Here is a 15,763-nt window from a genome sequence, read left to right on the forward strand (position 1 = left end):
CCAGGCAGACATGTTAGATAACATTTCTCACAGTTAAGCCTGTTTGAGAAGGAAGTAATCATCAGCATGAAAAACACAGGCTCGTCAACACCCTGTGTGGCTCACCGCGTTGACTGATTGGAGTGTTCCATCAGGCTGTATTGGGAGCAGTGGAAAAAAGATAGCACCCACATGTGGAACAACCAGGAAGATGACAAAGTGATAGAATTGAAGAATCGTGCAGCAAGCAATCGGGGATCCTACAGTGACTCGCTCCATGATACAAGCAGATGTATGGATGCAAATTCTTCCATAGATTATTTCCAGATGCCTTGTGGATGTGAATTTGCAATCCAGGTATTCCTGTCATGTACTGCCATTAACACTGACACATCAATGATTCCAAATACAGTGGTGCCAAGTTAGACTGATCTGGACTGCCACAGATTGGGAAATGTGGTGTTAGTGATGAATCCTGATATGTTTTGGAGATGGATGACAGTTGTGAACAGGTGACATTGCAACCTTTTGAATGCTACAATTCCACACATGCTACCACACACCACACTGCCCACAAAGCTGACATAATGGTCTGGGGTGCCACAGTTTACAATGGCTGGTTCGCTGTAATTGTGGTAGGTTGTACCCTAATGGGCAGGCATTATGTTCATGACATTCTTCAACCCTATGTGGGACCTTTCCTACATGGCCTACCAGGGACACTTTTTGAGCAAGACAATGCTCATCTGTATACAGCTTTATTTGCTCGAGACTTCGTACTTCATGTTCCTACTACTCTGTAGCTGGCCTCCCACCCCCCCCCCCCCCCTGCCCCACCCAATTTCTCTCAAAATGCATATGTGGGACCAACTGAAATTACAATGTCACCGTATCATTGTGAGTGTGATTTGGAATCAGTTCAATGACAGACCACTGTGTGGCATGTATTGCAGCATAAGTTGGTCCAACACATTATTGTTGTTGCACTGTATTTGTCTACTTGTACTTACCATATTTGTTTATCTATCATGACTTTGGGATCAACTGAATCTCTCATCTGTTTCATTATATGCAATAAATTTAATTGTGATCTAATGCTTTTCTCATGGTGCACTATTTTCAATGTTCCTGAGTATATATGCAGGTGGAAAAAAATGGGAAGTTTTAAAGATCACTAACACAGACTGTAAAAGTTCAATATGTCCCCCTGCCATGGCCAGGTCACCAGTTGTGTTAGGACTGTAGCAATTGCCAAATGCCCCCTACTCGGCTAAAGGAACTTGTGTCAAGCTAAAATAATATTTTAAATTATTTAACAATAAAGGAAGTGAGTCACTGAAAGGCAGAAGTGCTGCATCGTTGACAGGTATACAAACAAAGGGTACAGAGCCTGGCTAGCTTTTAGAGTGCACTTCTTTTTTCAAGCTTGTAAAAACAACAACAACAACAACCAACAAGAGGGGGGGGAGAGGGGGGAGGAGGGAGAGAGGGGGGGGGGGGAGAGAGAGAGAGAGAGAGAGAGAGAGAGAGAGAGAGAGAGAGAGAGAGAGCGCTCTAGTTGACAGTTGGATGTTTGTAATACCAATGTAAAACACTTTACAGTGGTTGCAGCAGAGCTGGTGTATAACACAGCTGCTTTCACAGATGGCCTGGCCTCTGACAGAGTAGCATAAGCCTGGGGCAGGACTGGAGTATGTGGTGTTGGACACAGGCATGTGCACGTGAGTGTGTGTGAGTGCATGTTTTTCATACGAGCTTGAAATAGGCAGTGCATTCTGGAAGCTAGCTAAGCTCTGTACCTTTTGCTCGTGTACCTATCGATGACACAGCACTTCTACCTTTTAGTAAGTCATCTCCTGTATTCTTAAATAATTCACAGTTCTCAACCAGAACTTTTCATACATTAAAATAATATTTAAAAAAAGTTATATTTATAGGTAGCTGCTGATGTTCGCTCTTCTGTCCAAAGAGTCTCCACACCAGTCTAGTCTGTGCCAGCCACTTTATGACTGCAAAGCTTGGTCTCTACAGTTTTTACCCATTGTCTCTCCTCCATTCTCTAATTCCAAACTGTTTCTTGATGTCTGTGTGCTAGAGAAGAATAATTTCTTTCAATCTAATTGTGACAAATTTCTTTCTTACCTGATTTGATTCAGTGCCTCTTCACTAGTTATCTCATCTATATATCTAATCTTCAGCATTCTTCTACAGCATCAAATTTCAAAAACTTCTGTTCTGATCTTGAGTGAACTGTTTATTGTCCATGTTTTACTTCAGTTCAACACTTCACTCCAGCACAAATACCTTAAGAAAAAGAGCTCCTAAGACTTTAAATTTATACTCGGTGTTAACTATTTTCTCTGTTGCAGAAACACGTCTCTTGCTGTTGCCAGTCCACATTTTTTCTCCCCTCTACTTCACCCATTATCAGTTACTTTTCTGCCAAAATAGCAGAACTCCTCTACTACTTTTAGTGTCTCATTTCCTAATTTATTTTGTTTGGTGTCATCTGATTAAATTTGGCTACATTGCATTATACTTGGGTTACTTTTGTAGATATTAATCTTATAAAATCTTTCCATAGTGCTGCTCATTCCATTCAAGCGATTTTTCAAATTCTCACATTATCTTTGACAAATTTACAATGTCATTGGCAGACCTAAAAGTTTTAATTTATTCCCTCTGAACTTTAATTCTCTTTCCAAATTTATCCTTCATTTCCATCTCTGCTTGCTCACTGTACATACTGAATAACACAAGGGATAGGCTACAATGCTGTCTCTCTCCCTTCTTGACTACTGCTTCCTGCTAATATCCTTTAACTCCTACAACTGTAGTCTGTTTTGTATACAAGTGTAAATAACCTTCTGAGTCCTGTATTTTATACCTGGCAACAACAGAACTTCACGACATGTAATCTAGTAAGCATTACTATAAGCTTTCGGATGAAGTCGGAAGAAGTTCGGATGAAGCTGTTGTCAGCCTAAAGTGAACTGACTTCATTAAAAAATTTCACCAAGTCTGTGGACACACAGTCTTTATCAAAATTACTAAAAGCTTTTTATAAAAATACAAATACTATACATGTGGATTTGGCTTTCTTTGATCTGTCTTCTAAGATAAGATGTGGAGTCAATATTGCCTCGTGCATTGCTGTATTTCTGCGAAACCGAAACCAATCTTTCTCGAGATCCATTCTTCGTAAATATTTTATGTCATAATTTTGCATACATGACTTACTAAACCTATGATTTGACAGTAGACACACCTGTCAGCACCTGCCTTCTTTAGAATTGGAATTTCATGTGGAAGTCTGAGGGTATTTAGTCTGTCTCATTAATCTTGACAAGCTAAGGAATTTAGTAAACTTGAGGAAATGTTGTCTGCAGTAGGAACCTTGTTTTGGCTTAGGTCTTTCATCGTTTATCAAATTCTTCTTGCAGTATCACGTCTCTCGTCACACCTCTGTATACGTATTCTTCCTTTTATGTGATATCGTCTTGAATTTCAAGAAGGTAATACGTATTACAGTTTTGTTTAAGTAATATAATTACTGACAGATTCTTTAATTATTATCTGATTAAAATGCCAAATATTAGTCAAGACACCATAATTACTCTTATGGTTGACTTAACATATTAGGGAAAAATCATTGTTTGGACAAGAAAAGTTAAACGCTTTGTGTCTTTCCCTTGAGAGAAAACTGTGACTTCAGTGAGGTCACATTTCCAGACAGATATAGTTGAAGTGCTGTCTTGATTTCTCGATTTGGCCCCCCAGGTCTTTCAGAGTCTGTTCTGCTAGTAACCCTCAGCGTGTTTTTCAGGGGTGTACTCACTGTCATCTAGGAACTGGTAGCCCGGATAAGCATTTCCCCCTCACATTTTATGCCAATGAGAATACGAAATTATATGTTCCAGACACATATTAAGCCTCAACTTTATCTGTGATAATGAATGCAGCCTGGAGCAATGAATTACAATTTGTACTACGGTGGCGATATGAGCCTGGGTCTTCTGTTCATTAGGCAGCTATGCTAATTGCAGCACCAGCCTGACACTGTGGCTAACACAGCTGCATGGGTCATCCTAGTATGTCTCCATCCCTAATACCGACTCCAATTCATGCTTCAGTCCATCTGCCTAGAGAGCAAGATAGCCAGTTTGAGTTCCAGCTTTGGTACAAATTTTAATTCATTGCTTTGGCCTGTATTATTTATTGTAGATAAAATTGAGACTCAATGTGTCTTTGGAACATATAATTTTGTCTGATTAATATATCACCTAAGCCTGAGGTACAGGCAGGATTACCCCCATTTCGTTCAAAATACACTCCTGGAAATTGAAATAAGAACACCGTGAATTCATTGTCCCAGGAAGGGGAAACTTTATTGACACATTCCTGGAGTCAGATACATCACATGATCACACTGACAGAACCACAGGCACATAGACACAGGCAACAGAGCATGCACAATGTCGGCACTAGTACAGTGTATATCCACCTTTCGCAGCAATGCAGGCTGCTATTCTCCCATGGAGACGATCGTAGAGATGCTGGATGTAGTCCTGTGGAACGGCTTGCCATGCCATTTCCACCTGGTGCCTCAGTTGGACCAGCGTTCGTGCTGGACGTGCAGACCACGTGAGACGACGCTTCATCCAGTCCCAAACATGCTCAATGGGGGACAGATCCGGAAATCTTGCTGGCCAGGGTAGTTGACTTACACCTTCTAGAGCACGTTGGGTGGCGCGGGATACATGCGGACGTGCTTTGTCCTGTTGGAACAGCAAGTTCCCTTGCCGGTCTAGGAATGGTAGAACGATGGGTTCGATGACGGTTTGGATGTACCGTGCACTATTCAGTGTCCCCTCGACAATCACCAGTGGTGTACGGCCAGTGTAGGAGATCACTCCCCACACCATGATGCCGGGTGTTGGCCCTGTGTGCCTCGGTCGTATGCAGTCCTGATTGTGGCGCTCACCTGCACGGCGCCAAACACGCATACGACCATCATTGGCACCAAGGCAGAAGCGACTCTCATCGCTGAAGACGACACGTCTCCATTCGTCCCTCCATTCACGCCTGTCGCGACACCACTGGAGGCGGGCTGCACGATGTTGGGGCGTGAGCGGAAGACGGCCTAACGGTGTGCGGGACCGTAGCCCAGCTTCATGGAGACGGTTGCGAATGGTCCTCGCCGATACCCCAGGAGCAACAGTGTCCCTAATTTGCTGGGAAGCGGCGGTGGGGTTCCCTACGGCACTGCGTAGGATCCTACGGTCTTGGCGTGCATCCGTGCGTCGCTGCGGTCCGGTCCCAGGTCGACGGGCACGTGCACCTTCCGCCGACCACTGGCGACAACATCGATGTACTGTGGAGACCTCACGCCCCACGTGTTGAGCAATTCGGCGGTACGTCCACCCGGCCTCCCGCATGCCCACTATACGCCCTCGCTCAAAGTCCGTCAACTGCACATCCGGTTCACGTCCACGCTGTCGCGGCATGCTACCAGTGTTAAAGACTGCGATGGAGCTCCGTATGCCACGGCAAACTGGCTGACACTGACGGCAGCGGTGCACAAATGCTGCGCAGCTAGCGCCATTCGACGGCCAACACTGCGGTTCCTGGTGTGTCCGCTGTGCCGTGCGTGTGATCATTGCTTGTACAGCCCTCTCACAGTGTCCAGAGCAAGTATGGTGGGTCTGACACACCGGTGTCAATGTGTTCATTTTTCCATTTCCAGGAGTGTATTAAGGATAATATGGAAAAAAATCCACATACCTATTAGAACGCCAGTACTGTTCAATACTTGCACTCTGATCTGTAGATTTAATCATTAGTATCTCTGCAGTGTGTATTGTGTATCTCAGTGCTCTGATAAGGGATCAACCACTCAAAGTTTATACCTCTGAACACAACAAAATATGGCATGCCCTACAGGAGAATTCCATGCAGTAAAATGTTGTGACCCATTGCTAGGGTAAGCCTGACCTATATTGGATCCCATAAATGATCAGACCGCATCATGCATTTGGTTTATTATTATCATGGGCTTGTAGCAGGAGTTTATTTAGTTATTAAGTAATGAAGCAGAATTAAGGAAGATTAATGAAGCAGAACTAAGATAGATTAGATAGAAATGGAATTACAGCTTTTCACATTAAGATATCACAAGCCAACGATGGACAAACTTTTTTGCTGAAAATACCTTATTCGTATGTTTTTTAATGCGGGAAATCCAAATATGATACTTAAAAAACTGTATCACCCACCATTTCTTCACAAAAGAATTTAACAGCTCTTATACAGTTAAAATAATTTAAGAAGGGAGTGTAATGAATGTAGATGATGTTGGTTGCATTGCTGAAATATATTTGCTGGCAAAAGAAGGTCGATTCTATTTTTGTGTTAACAGACGATGTTTTGTTTACTGTCAGCCTAACATCACTTCCTCGTTTCCTGTACATGTGCTCAGTACAATGTCTAATTGTGGTTGTAAAAACTCTGCTGACAGTTTTTGTTATATTTGTGGTGAATTTGTGATTAAAAAACACAAAAGAAACATTATAGACTTTGTGAAAAAGGTTCATCTATCATACTTGGGATTTAAAATTGGTGATCAAGATAAATCTTGGGCGCCACATAAGGTATGTTAGGTGTGTGTTGAAGATCTGAGAAAATGGTCTAAAAAGGAGAAAAAAGCCTTTAGATTTGCTTTTCCTATGATATGGAGGCAGCCAAGAAATCATTCTGATGATTGCTACTTTTGAAGTGTTGATATTCCTGGCAATAATTCGATAAACAAGAAGGTAAGAAGTTACCTTAACCTTCCATCCACCATCCGACCAGTAGGGCATAGTGTAGATTTGCCGGTTCCTGAACCACCAGATGATTTAAATTCCATTCCAACAGAAGTATTTTCTGATGTACTATCTGATTTAGATGATAATGAATTCCATTGTAATACAGAAAGTCTAGGGCCCAAATTGTTTACTCAGACTGAACTTAACGATTTGGTTAAGGATCTGGGCTTAACAAAAGAAAAAGCTGAATTGCTTGGCTCTAGATTAAAAGAAAAGAAACCAGCACATACAAAGAGAGAGCAGCAATTTTCCAAGGTTTTTCGACAAGAAGGTGATTTAGTGTACTGCTCAGACATTCCCAATATGATGAATGAGTTTGGTATTGAATCCAAAAGAGGTAGACTGTTTATTGATTCATCCAAAACTAGTTTAAAGGCTGTTTTATTATACAATGGTAACATGTATGCATCTATACCTGGTGGACATTGTATACATATGAATGAAATCTATGAAAACCTAGAAATAGTGTAAATAAAATAGGCTATTCTGCTCATGGTTGGATGATATGTGGCGGTCTGAAAGTAACATGCATGCTCCTTGGTCAGCAAGGTGGCTGTACCAAATTTCCATGTTTCTCGTGTGAATGGGACAGTAGAGCTAGGGATCAACACTGGTGCAGAAAGAACTGGTCTGTGAGGGAGTCTTTAAAACCCGGTGAGAATAATTGTACGAAAAAACCTTGTAGATCCAAGAAAGTACTCCTACCACATCGACATATAAAGTTAGGCCTAATGAAACAATTTGTGAAGGCTTTGCCTAATGATGGACCATGTTTTTAGTATCTCTGCCGAAAGTTTCCACACCTTCAGAAGCTAAATTAAAATAAGGCGTCTTTGTCGGACCTAACATTAGAAAATTAATGTTTGATGTTAACTTTGAATCCACACTGACCTTAAATGAGAAAGAAGCATGGGTATCATTCAAGAAAGTCGTTACAAAGTTCTTAGGACATGAAAAAGACCCAGAATTTGTTTTTATTACAGCTACAATGTTAAATTAGTTTAAAATTTTAGGATGTTTAGTGAAACTGAAAGTTCACTTTTTGAACAGTCACCTTGATTACTTCCCAGACAATATGAAAGATGTTAGTGAGGAGCAAGGAGAGCGTTTCCTTCAGTGATGGAAAAACGCTACCGAGATCGCTGGTACACCAACATGATGGTGGACTACTGTTGGTCGCTTCACCGAGAAGTTCAGCAAGCGAATTATCGTAGAAAAAGCTACATAAGAACCTTCAAAGAAAAGAAGAGAAAGAAAACACAAACCAATTGCAGCTGATATGTGAAACCTCTACTAACACATATCATTGTTTTAAGTAGCATACTGTAAATACGAGGTGCATTCAAGTTCTAAGGCATCCGATTTTTTTTCTCCGGACTGGAAAGAGATAGAAACATGCGCATTGTTTTAAAATGAGGCCACGTTCATTGTCAATACATCCCAGAGATGGCAGCACTGGACGGCAGATGGAATTTTACCGCCAGCGGCGAGAATGAGAACTGTTTTAAATACTTAAAATGGCGACATTTTCCTTACTTGAACAGCGTGCAATCATTCGTTTTCTGAATTTGCGTGGTGTGAAACCAACTGAAATTCATCGACAGTTAAAGGAGACACGTGGTGATGGAGTTATGGATGTGTCGAAAGTGCGTTCGTGGGTGTGACAGTTTAATGAAGGCAGAACATCGTGTGACAACAAACCGAAACAACCTCGGGCTCGCACAAGCCGGTCTGACGACATGATCGAGAAAGTGGAGAGAATTATTTTGGGGGATCGCCGAATGACTGTTGAACAGATCGCCTCCAGAGTTGGCATTTCTGTGGGTTCTGTGCACACAACCCTGCATGACGACCTGAAAATACGAAAAGTGTCATCCAGGTGGGTGCCACGAATGCTGACGCACGACCACATGGCTGCCTGTGTGTCATGTTGCCAAGCAATGTTGACGCGCAACGACAGCGTGAATGGGACTTTCTTTTCGTCAATTGTGACAATGGATGAGACGTGGATGCCATTTTTCAATCCAGAAACAAAGCGCCAGTCAGCTCAATGGAAGCACACAGATTCACCACCACCAAAAAAATTTCGGGTAACTGCCAGTGCTGAAAAAATGATGGTGTCCATGTTCTGGGACAGCGAGGGCGTAATCCTTACCCATTGCGTTCCAAAGAGCACTACGGTAACAGGTGCATCCTACGAAAATGTTTTGAAGAACAAATTCCTTCCTGCACTGCAACAAAAACGTCCGGGAAGGGCTGCGCATGTGCTGTTTCACCAAGACAACGCACCCGCACATCGAGCTAACGTTACGCAACAGTTTCTTCGTGATAACAACTTTGAAGTGATTCCTCATGCTCCCTACTCGCCTGACCTGGCTCCTAGTGACTTTTGGCTTTTTCCAACAATGAAAGACATTCTCCGTGGCCGCACGTTCACCAGCCGTGCTGCTATTGCCTCAGCGATTATCCAGTGGTCAAAACAGACTCCTAAAGAAGCCTTCGCCGCTGCCATGGAATCATGGCGTCAGCGTTGTGAAAAATGTGCACGTCTGCAGGGCGATTACGTCGAGAAGTAACGCCAGTTTCATCGATTTTGGGTGAGTAGTTAATTAGAAAAAAAATCGGAGGCTTTAGAACTTGAATGCACCTCGTACAAACCATGCTTATGTTGTAACAAAGCGTTTTATTAATTTCCCCGCTTACCGTATAGCATAGCATTTTTATAGTATGTAGTAAAAAGCATACTGCTCGAAAAACTATGGGTGATACAAAAAAAACTAAGGCTATGTTTGGATTCAGCTCATACAAATCTATAAAGATCAGCTATCAAAGTAAATAAAGCTTTTCAAAAAAAATTTCGTTGGCCTGTGTATGTGGTAGAGGAAACTAGTGTAAGAATGTGAGTGTCAGTGAAGTAGTGCTCACCTCCTCTTCTGCCCACATGACCAGCAGCACCATGTAGATAAGGCCCTGAACCATCGGCAGCTGCAGAACCAACAGTCGCAGCTTGCGGACGTTGCACCTAAACATAAAAGAGAGAGCGTTAACATCTGCAGCAAACTCAGGATATGGGCAAAGGAAACTGATGACTTGTTAGATCAGTTTGGCTTTAGGAGCAGGAAACGTACTAGACAGGCAATTACGATGCTTAAAAAGAAGGTCGAGGCACATTCATAGGACTTACTGAACTAGAAATTTTTACAAAGTGTGTATGACGTCTGTTGAAAAAATTTCGCCAATGTTTTGTTAGAACGAAATGCGGTTGGCATCCCTGCGTACGGCTGTGATTAACGTGTAACTGCCGGAAGTGTCATTGTTGTATGTTTTTTAGTATTGTTCAGTGCTGTATTGAGTTGGTGACCAGATGTCCGGATTAATCCGGACATGTCCTCCTTTTTAGCTCTCTCTCCGGGGTCCGGGCGGATTTTTACAGTGTCCGGCTTTTTCGAAAAGTTGAGCGTAATACAGTTAAATTTACAATTTGTCCCGTTCTATTGCTCTTTTCGTAAATACTTTAACTATTGGCACAACCTTCGTGATAAACACACTCGAAGGCAGTGTTAGTAGGTGGTGCCAGGATCGTCGATGACATCGTTGATCGACCTATAAGTGAATGCAAATATCGATTATTTAAAATTTTCGTTTCGTATCTTCGCTTTGTATTGGTTTAGCTTCCTGTAGTGCACGTGTGATTTGTGAGTTACGTAAAATATTTGGCTATGCGTAAACGAAAGCATACATGTTCTGATGTCCTTTCCTGCAAATATCCAGCTTTCAAGAAACGGAGAAATGAATTTGAAGCGGAATGTAAGATATGTGGAGCTGGAACGTACGTCTCAGTGGCCAATAGAGGTAAGAAATAACTCGACAGTTTAACTGTCATGGTTTTATTTCATTGTTTCATAGTCATTCAATTTATCTGTATTCGGAAGGTTTAAGTGCAGTTTACGTGCTGCTGCTTGAATTGTAAATGTTGGTAGCGGTGCGTCGAATGAAGGGAGATGAATGGTCTTACTTTTTCGCTTTGTAAACAATTCCGTGTTGTTTACATAACAAAACAATTGACGCCACACTGGCACCACAATCAATGTTCTTAATTTTTTTATATTGCTCAGTTAACCACCACCTGACCATCAGTAACAATTAGCTACTAGTTTTACCGGTAATTCCCGGCAGTCACGTGACTTGTCCAAAGCTGACGGATGGTATCCTCGTCTGCAGTTGACCCGTTTGATATGTCCTCTTTTTTCTTCTTTTGTCCTTTTTGAAGCTCTTTGTCCTCTTTTTTAAACAATTGCATCTGGTCACCCTATGTTGAGTAGAATGTTGTGTCACACAGTTTGCGAATTTCTAGATAGCAGAGTTAGAAGGGCAACGCATCTGCATTACATTTTGATTGAAACTCAAGAAAACCTTTACAGAGACACACCAAATGCTGCACGAAGCATACGGCGAGGGGTGCTAAAGCCGTACTCAGTGTTACAAATGGTTCACATGGGTTAAAAAATGGCTGGACGGAGCTTAAAGATGTCCCTCGTTCAGGACGCCTTTCGACGTCGACCGACGACGCTCGTGTCAGGAAAGTTAACGAAATTGTGGGTGCCAATCGAAGACTGAATGTCCGAGAGATCACAGAAGAATGTGACATTTCAGTTGGATCATGTCATGTAATTCTGACAGCATCTTGGAATGCATCGTGTTGCCCGACAACTTCGTCCCATGGCTCATGAGTCAAGACCAGAGAGACCCTCACCTCGTAATCTGTGAAGAGCTTTTGGCTTACGCAAATGTGAACCAAATAGTCCTTTAGACTATCATAGCTGTTGATGAGACAAGGGTGTAGTAGTAGTAGTAGTAGTAGTAGTAGTAGTAGTAATAGTAGTAGTAATGTGTTATTCTGCCTTACGGTAGGTCTTGTCATCGGTTAAGCCTCTTCCACTTTTGGGTGTCCATAGCCAGTCTTTTCATTTCTGAATATTTATTTCCTTTTTATATTGTCCACCATTTGATATCTTCTTTTTCCTCTTCCTCTCTTTCCCTCCACCATTCCTTCTATTCCTTCCTTCAATATACAGTCCCTCCTCAAACAATGTCCAATTGTAATGTAACGGACTACTGAAACTACCGATACCACCGGCTGGCGAGGTGTGCGGTGCCGTCAATCAACTTGAAGGAGCAAGTGAACTTTAACTGTGTAAACACATACTGAAATATTATTATTTTGTTACAGAACTGTTAATATGAGGACAATCATGAGGTATATTGCCACAGAACTATATTATAAACACTTTTCATTTATCATACAATGTTTTTCATATATGTATATGTGCGATGTGTAAAATATCAATACACAACCAAAGTTGGCAGTACTACACAGTTTGTAAGGTCTGTGAACAGGACCTGGTGGTTAGCGGCTGTAGAGACAATGGGCAGTTGGTGTTGAGACGTCTTGTAATACGCTTTCTTTGAGAAGGTCAAGGATAGAGGGAACGAAATGATGTATTGGAAAAGCTGTTACATTGAAAATTATTGAATATCGTCACGATCAGCATTTATAAAATAAAAGTTGGAAGCTTAAATATGTATCAGTTCTTACTCAGCAGAATACACACCCTGGACCTCAAATTGATTTAACAAACAGCGGATGGCGAGATTCATCACCGGACCACGAGCGTGCAACAACGACCAATAAAGGTAAGAAAGTTATATTACTCTACATTCAAATTGTGATGATATCTTTCTTTCCTCCATGTCTTCAACCCTGTATGTACTCTGTTGTTAGAGTGAACAGCGTGACGGGGACTGGTCGTCGACTAGGCACACCAGGGAGACCACACAGGTTTAAAATGATAATTTGTAGCTTAATATACTACTACTGATAATAATTAATATTTGTCCCCTGGAGAATGAGGTGCATTACACAAACCAGTTCCGTTTTCTCTTTCGATGACTTTCAGCATGTTTCTTTCTTCTCCAACTCTTCTTAATACTTCTTCATTCCTTACTCGGTCTTTCCATTTCACTTTTTCCATTCTTCTCCATATCCACATCTCTAGCGCCTCCAATTTCTTTCATCTTCCTTACTCAATGTCCAGGTCTCCGCACCATACAGTGTAACAGTCTTTTCCTCAGATCTTTGTTTAGTGGTCCGCAAAGTAATTTCTGTTTCCTCTTTAATACTTCTTTTGCCATTGCAATTCTTTTCCTAATTTCTGCTAAGCAATACATATCATCCATTATTGCACTTCCCAATGATTGAAGTTATTCACTTGCTCTATTTCCTCTCCTCCTATTTCCATACGGCCTTTTCTCCCCTTTCCTCCAATTATCATACTTTTCGCTTTCTTATTGTTAATCTCCATCCATATTTTTCTAATTTTGTGTTTAGATCACCTACCATTTATTCCATCTCTCTCGCACTCTCTGCCATCAAAACCACGTCGTCTGCAAATCTTATACACCCCACTCTCCGACCCCCTATACGAACTTGGGTCTAAGGTTATATTGAGACCAAGGTTCAATCTTCACAATGGGTTGTGAAAGTTTCTCCAAGACCAAAAAAAGCTCGTCAGGTCAGGTCAAATGTCAAAGCCAAGCTGATAGTTTTCTTTGACTTCGAAGGATTAGGTCATAATGAATTCTTATCACAGGGACAAACTGTTATTCGATGGTGCTATCGGGACGTGTGCGACTCCTGCAACAAAATGTGAGAAGGAAACGGCCTGAAATATGGAGAAACAGTTAATGGCTCTTGAATCACGCTAACGCACTCCCACATTCATCCCTGTTGGTGCGTGACTATTGCGTAAAAGACGAAATCACTGTCGCGCCTCTTCCTCCGTACTCTCCAGACCTGGCTCCTGCGAACTTTGTTTTTATTTCCAACGTTGAAAACGCCGTTGGAAGGACGAAGATTTGCAACGACAGACGAGATTAAAGAAAATCGGCCGGTGGCGCTTCGCGCGATCCAGCAAGAGGCCTACCAAGACTGCTTCCGGTCGTGGGAACGTCGTTGGGAGCGGTGTATCAATTGTGGAAGAGACTATTTCGATGGAGAACATGCACAGTAAGTAAAAGGTAAGAGTACAAAAAAATTTGTGGAGAAAGTCCCGGAATTTTTTTGAACAGAACTCGTGACGTGGTGCAGTATGTTCGGAATTTCCAGAAAAGTAGATACACACTGCAGGGAAAGAGCCCAGAGGAAACTATGAGAGCGAAAGATTACGACAGAAGTGCTTACAGTAATGGGAGTGTAATGCGAGGAAGCAGTGTTCTACTGATAAACCTGTAGTCAACTAACGAAATAAAAGATATGTTCAGACGTGTGATTAAAATTCAGGATGAAAGAGTATCGGCGATAAGATTCACTGCTGACATTGACGAGATGGAGTGATCAGGCTACTGAGTGTAGAGTAAGGGTTGAAAGTAAACCAGCGTAAGACAAAAGTACTGACAAAAGTGATGCAAATATTCAGTTTGATTAGATAAGGTTTGAAAGTGATGCAGAGATTGGGAACCTGCTTAGCAATGCAGGTGTCAGTATTCGGTTCATTGCTACAATACTTGGTACACGCAATCAGTCTAGGCAGGAGACTGCCGACAAATCACTTGTTCGACTCATCCTACAATATTGCTCAAATGTGTGGGACCCACACCAAATAGATCAAATGGGGATATTGAATGTGTGCAGAGAAGAGCAGCACAAAGTCACAGGTTTGTCTGACCCGTGGAAGAGCATCACAGAGATGTTGAAAGAAATGAGCTGGCAAAGACTTGAAGAAAGTCACCACCTATACTGCGGCAGCCTACTTACAAAGTTTCTAGAAATAACTAAGTGATGATTCTAGGAATATACTGCAAGCCCATACAATCACTCCTGGGCAAGATTAGACTAATATCACAGTGTACACAGATGTTTAAAAAGGCATTCTTGCCTTACTCCATAAATGAATAGGATGTGAAGTACCCTCTGCTAAGCACCTGACAATGGTTTGTAGAGTATGGAACATCGATGTAGCTATAATTTTCAAGTTGTCAGTGGTTTTGAAAATCCAGACGTCAGAGTGAATAAAGCTTTAATATTGCAGTTGTTGTTGTGGTCTTCAGTCCAGAGACTGGTTTGCTGCAGCTTTCCATGCTACTCTACCCTGTGCAAGCTTCATCATCTCCCAGTACCTATTGCAACCTACGTCCTTCTGAATCTGTTTAGTGTATTTATCTCTTGGTTTCCCTCTACGATTTTTACCCTCCACGCTGCCCTCAAATACTAAATTGGTGATCCCTTGATGCCTCAGAACATGTCCTACCAACCGATCCCTTCTTCTAGTCAAGTTGTGCCACAAATTTCTCTTCTCCCCAATTCTATTCAATACCTCTCATTAATTACGTGATCTACCCATCTAATCTTCAGCACTCTTCTGTAGCACCACATTTCTAAAGCTTCTATTCTCTTCTTGTCTAAACCATTTATCGTCCACTCGTCCACGTTTCACTTCCATACATGGCTACACTCCATACAAATACTTTCCGAAACGACTTCCTGACACATCTATACTCGATGTTAACAAATTTACCTTCTTCAGAAACACTTTCCTTGCCATTGCCAGTCTACATTTTATATCCTCTCTACTTCGAACATCATCAGTTATTTTGCTCCCCAAATAGCAAAACTCCTTTACTACTTTAAGTGTCTCTATTCCTAATCTAATTCCCGCAGCATCGCCCGATTCGATGTTCATCTTATATCCTCCTTCGAAGACACTGTCCATTCCGTTCAACTGCTCTTCCATGTCCTTTGCTGTCTCTGACAGAATAACAATATTGCAGTAACAGACAGTAAATTAAAGATTATATTCGGTACATATAAAACATTTTTCAGAAGTACACTATATCCATGTTCGCCATCAACAGCATCTAAT

The 15,763-nt window shown here is 41.7% G+C and overlaps 1 protein-coding gene across 2 annotated transcripts in view; it reads right to left on the minus strand.

Moving 5' to 3' along the window:
• The window catches only part of LOC126425132 (organic solute transporter alpha-like protein), a 329,608-nt gene that overhangs the window by 10,507 nt on the left and 303,338 nt on the right, over positions 1 to 15,763 (minus strand). For both annotated transcript variants that reach the window (XR_007576266.1, XM_050088074.1), the window contains exon 5: positions 9,771 to 9,867. Coding sequence is in view for 1 of the 2 variants with exons in the window: in XM_050088074.1 (XP_049944031.1) it covers positions 9,771 to 9,867 (97 nt within the window). In the remaining variant the exon portion in view is untranslated. The remainder of the gene's footprint in view (positions 1 to 9,770; positions 9,868 to 15,763) is intronic.

This window comes from Schistocerca serialis, chromosome 10, assembly GCF_023864345.2.
Source record: "Schistocerca serialis cubense isolate TAMUIC-IGC-003099 chromosome 10, iqSchSeri2.2, whole genome shotgun sequence".
NCBI classification, from domain to species: domain Eukaryota; kingdom Metazoa; phylum Arthropoda; class Insecta; order Orthoptera; family Acrididae; genus Schistocerca; species Schistocerca serialis.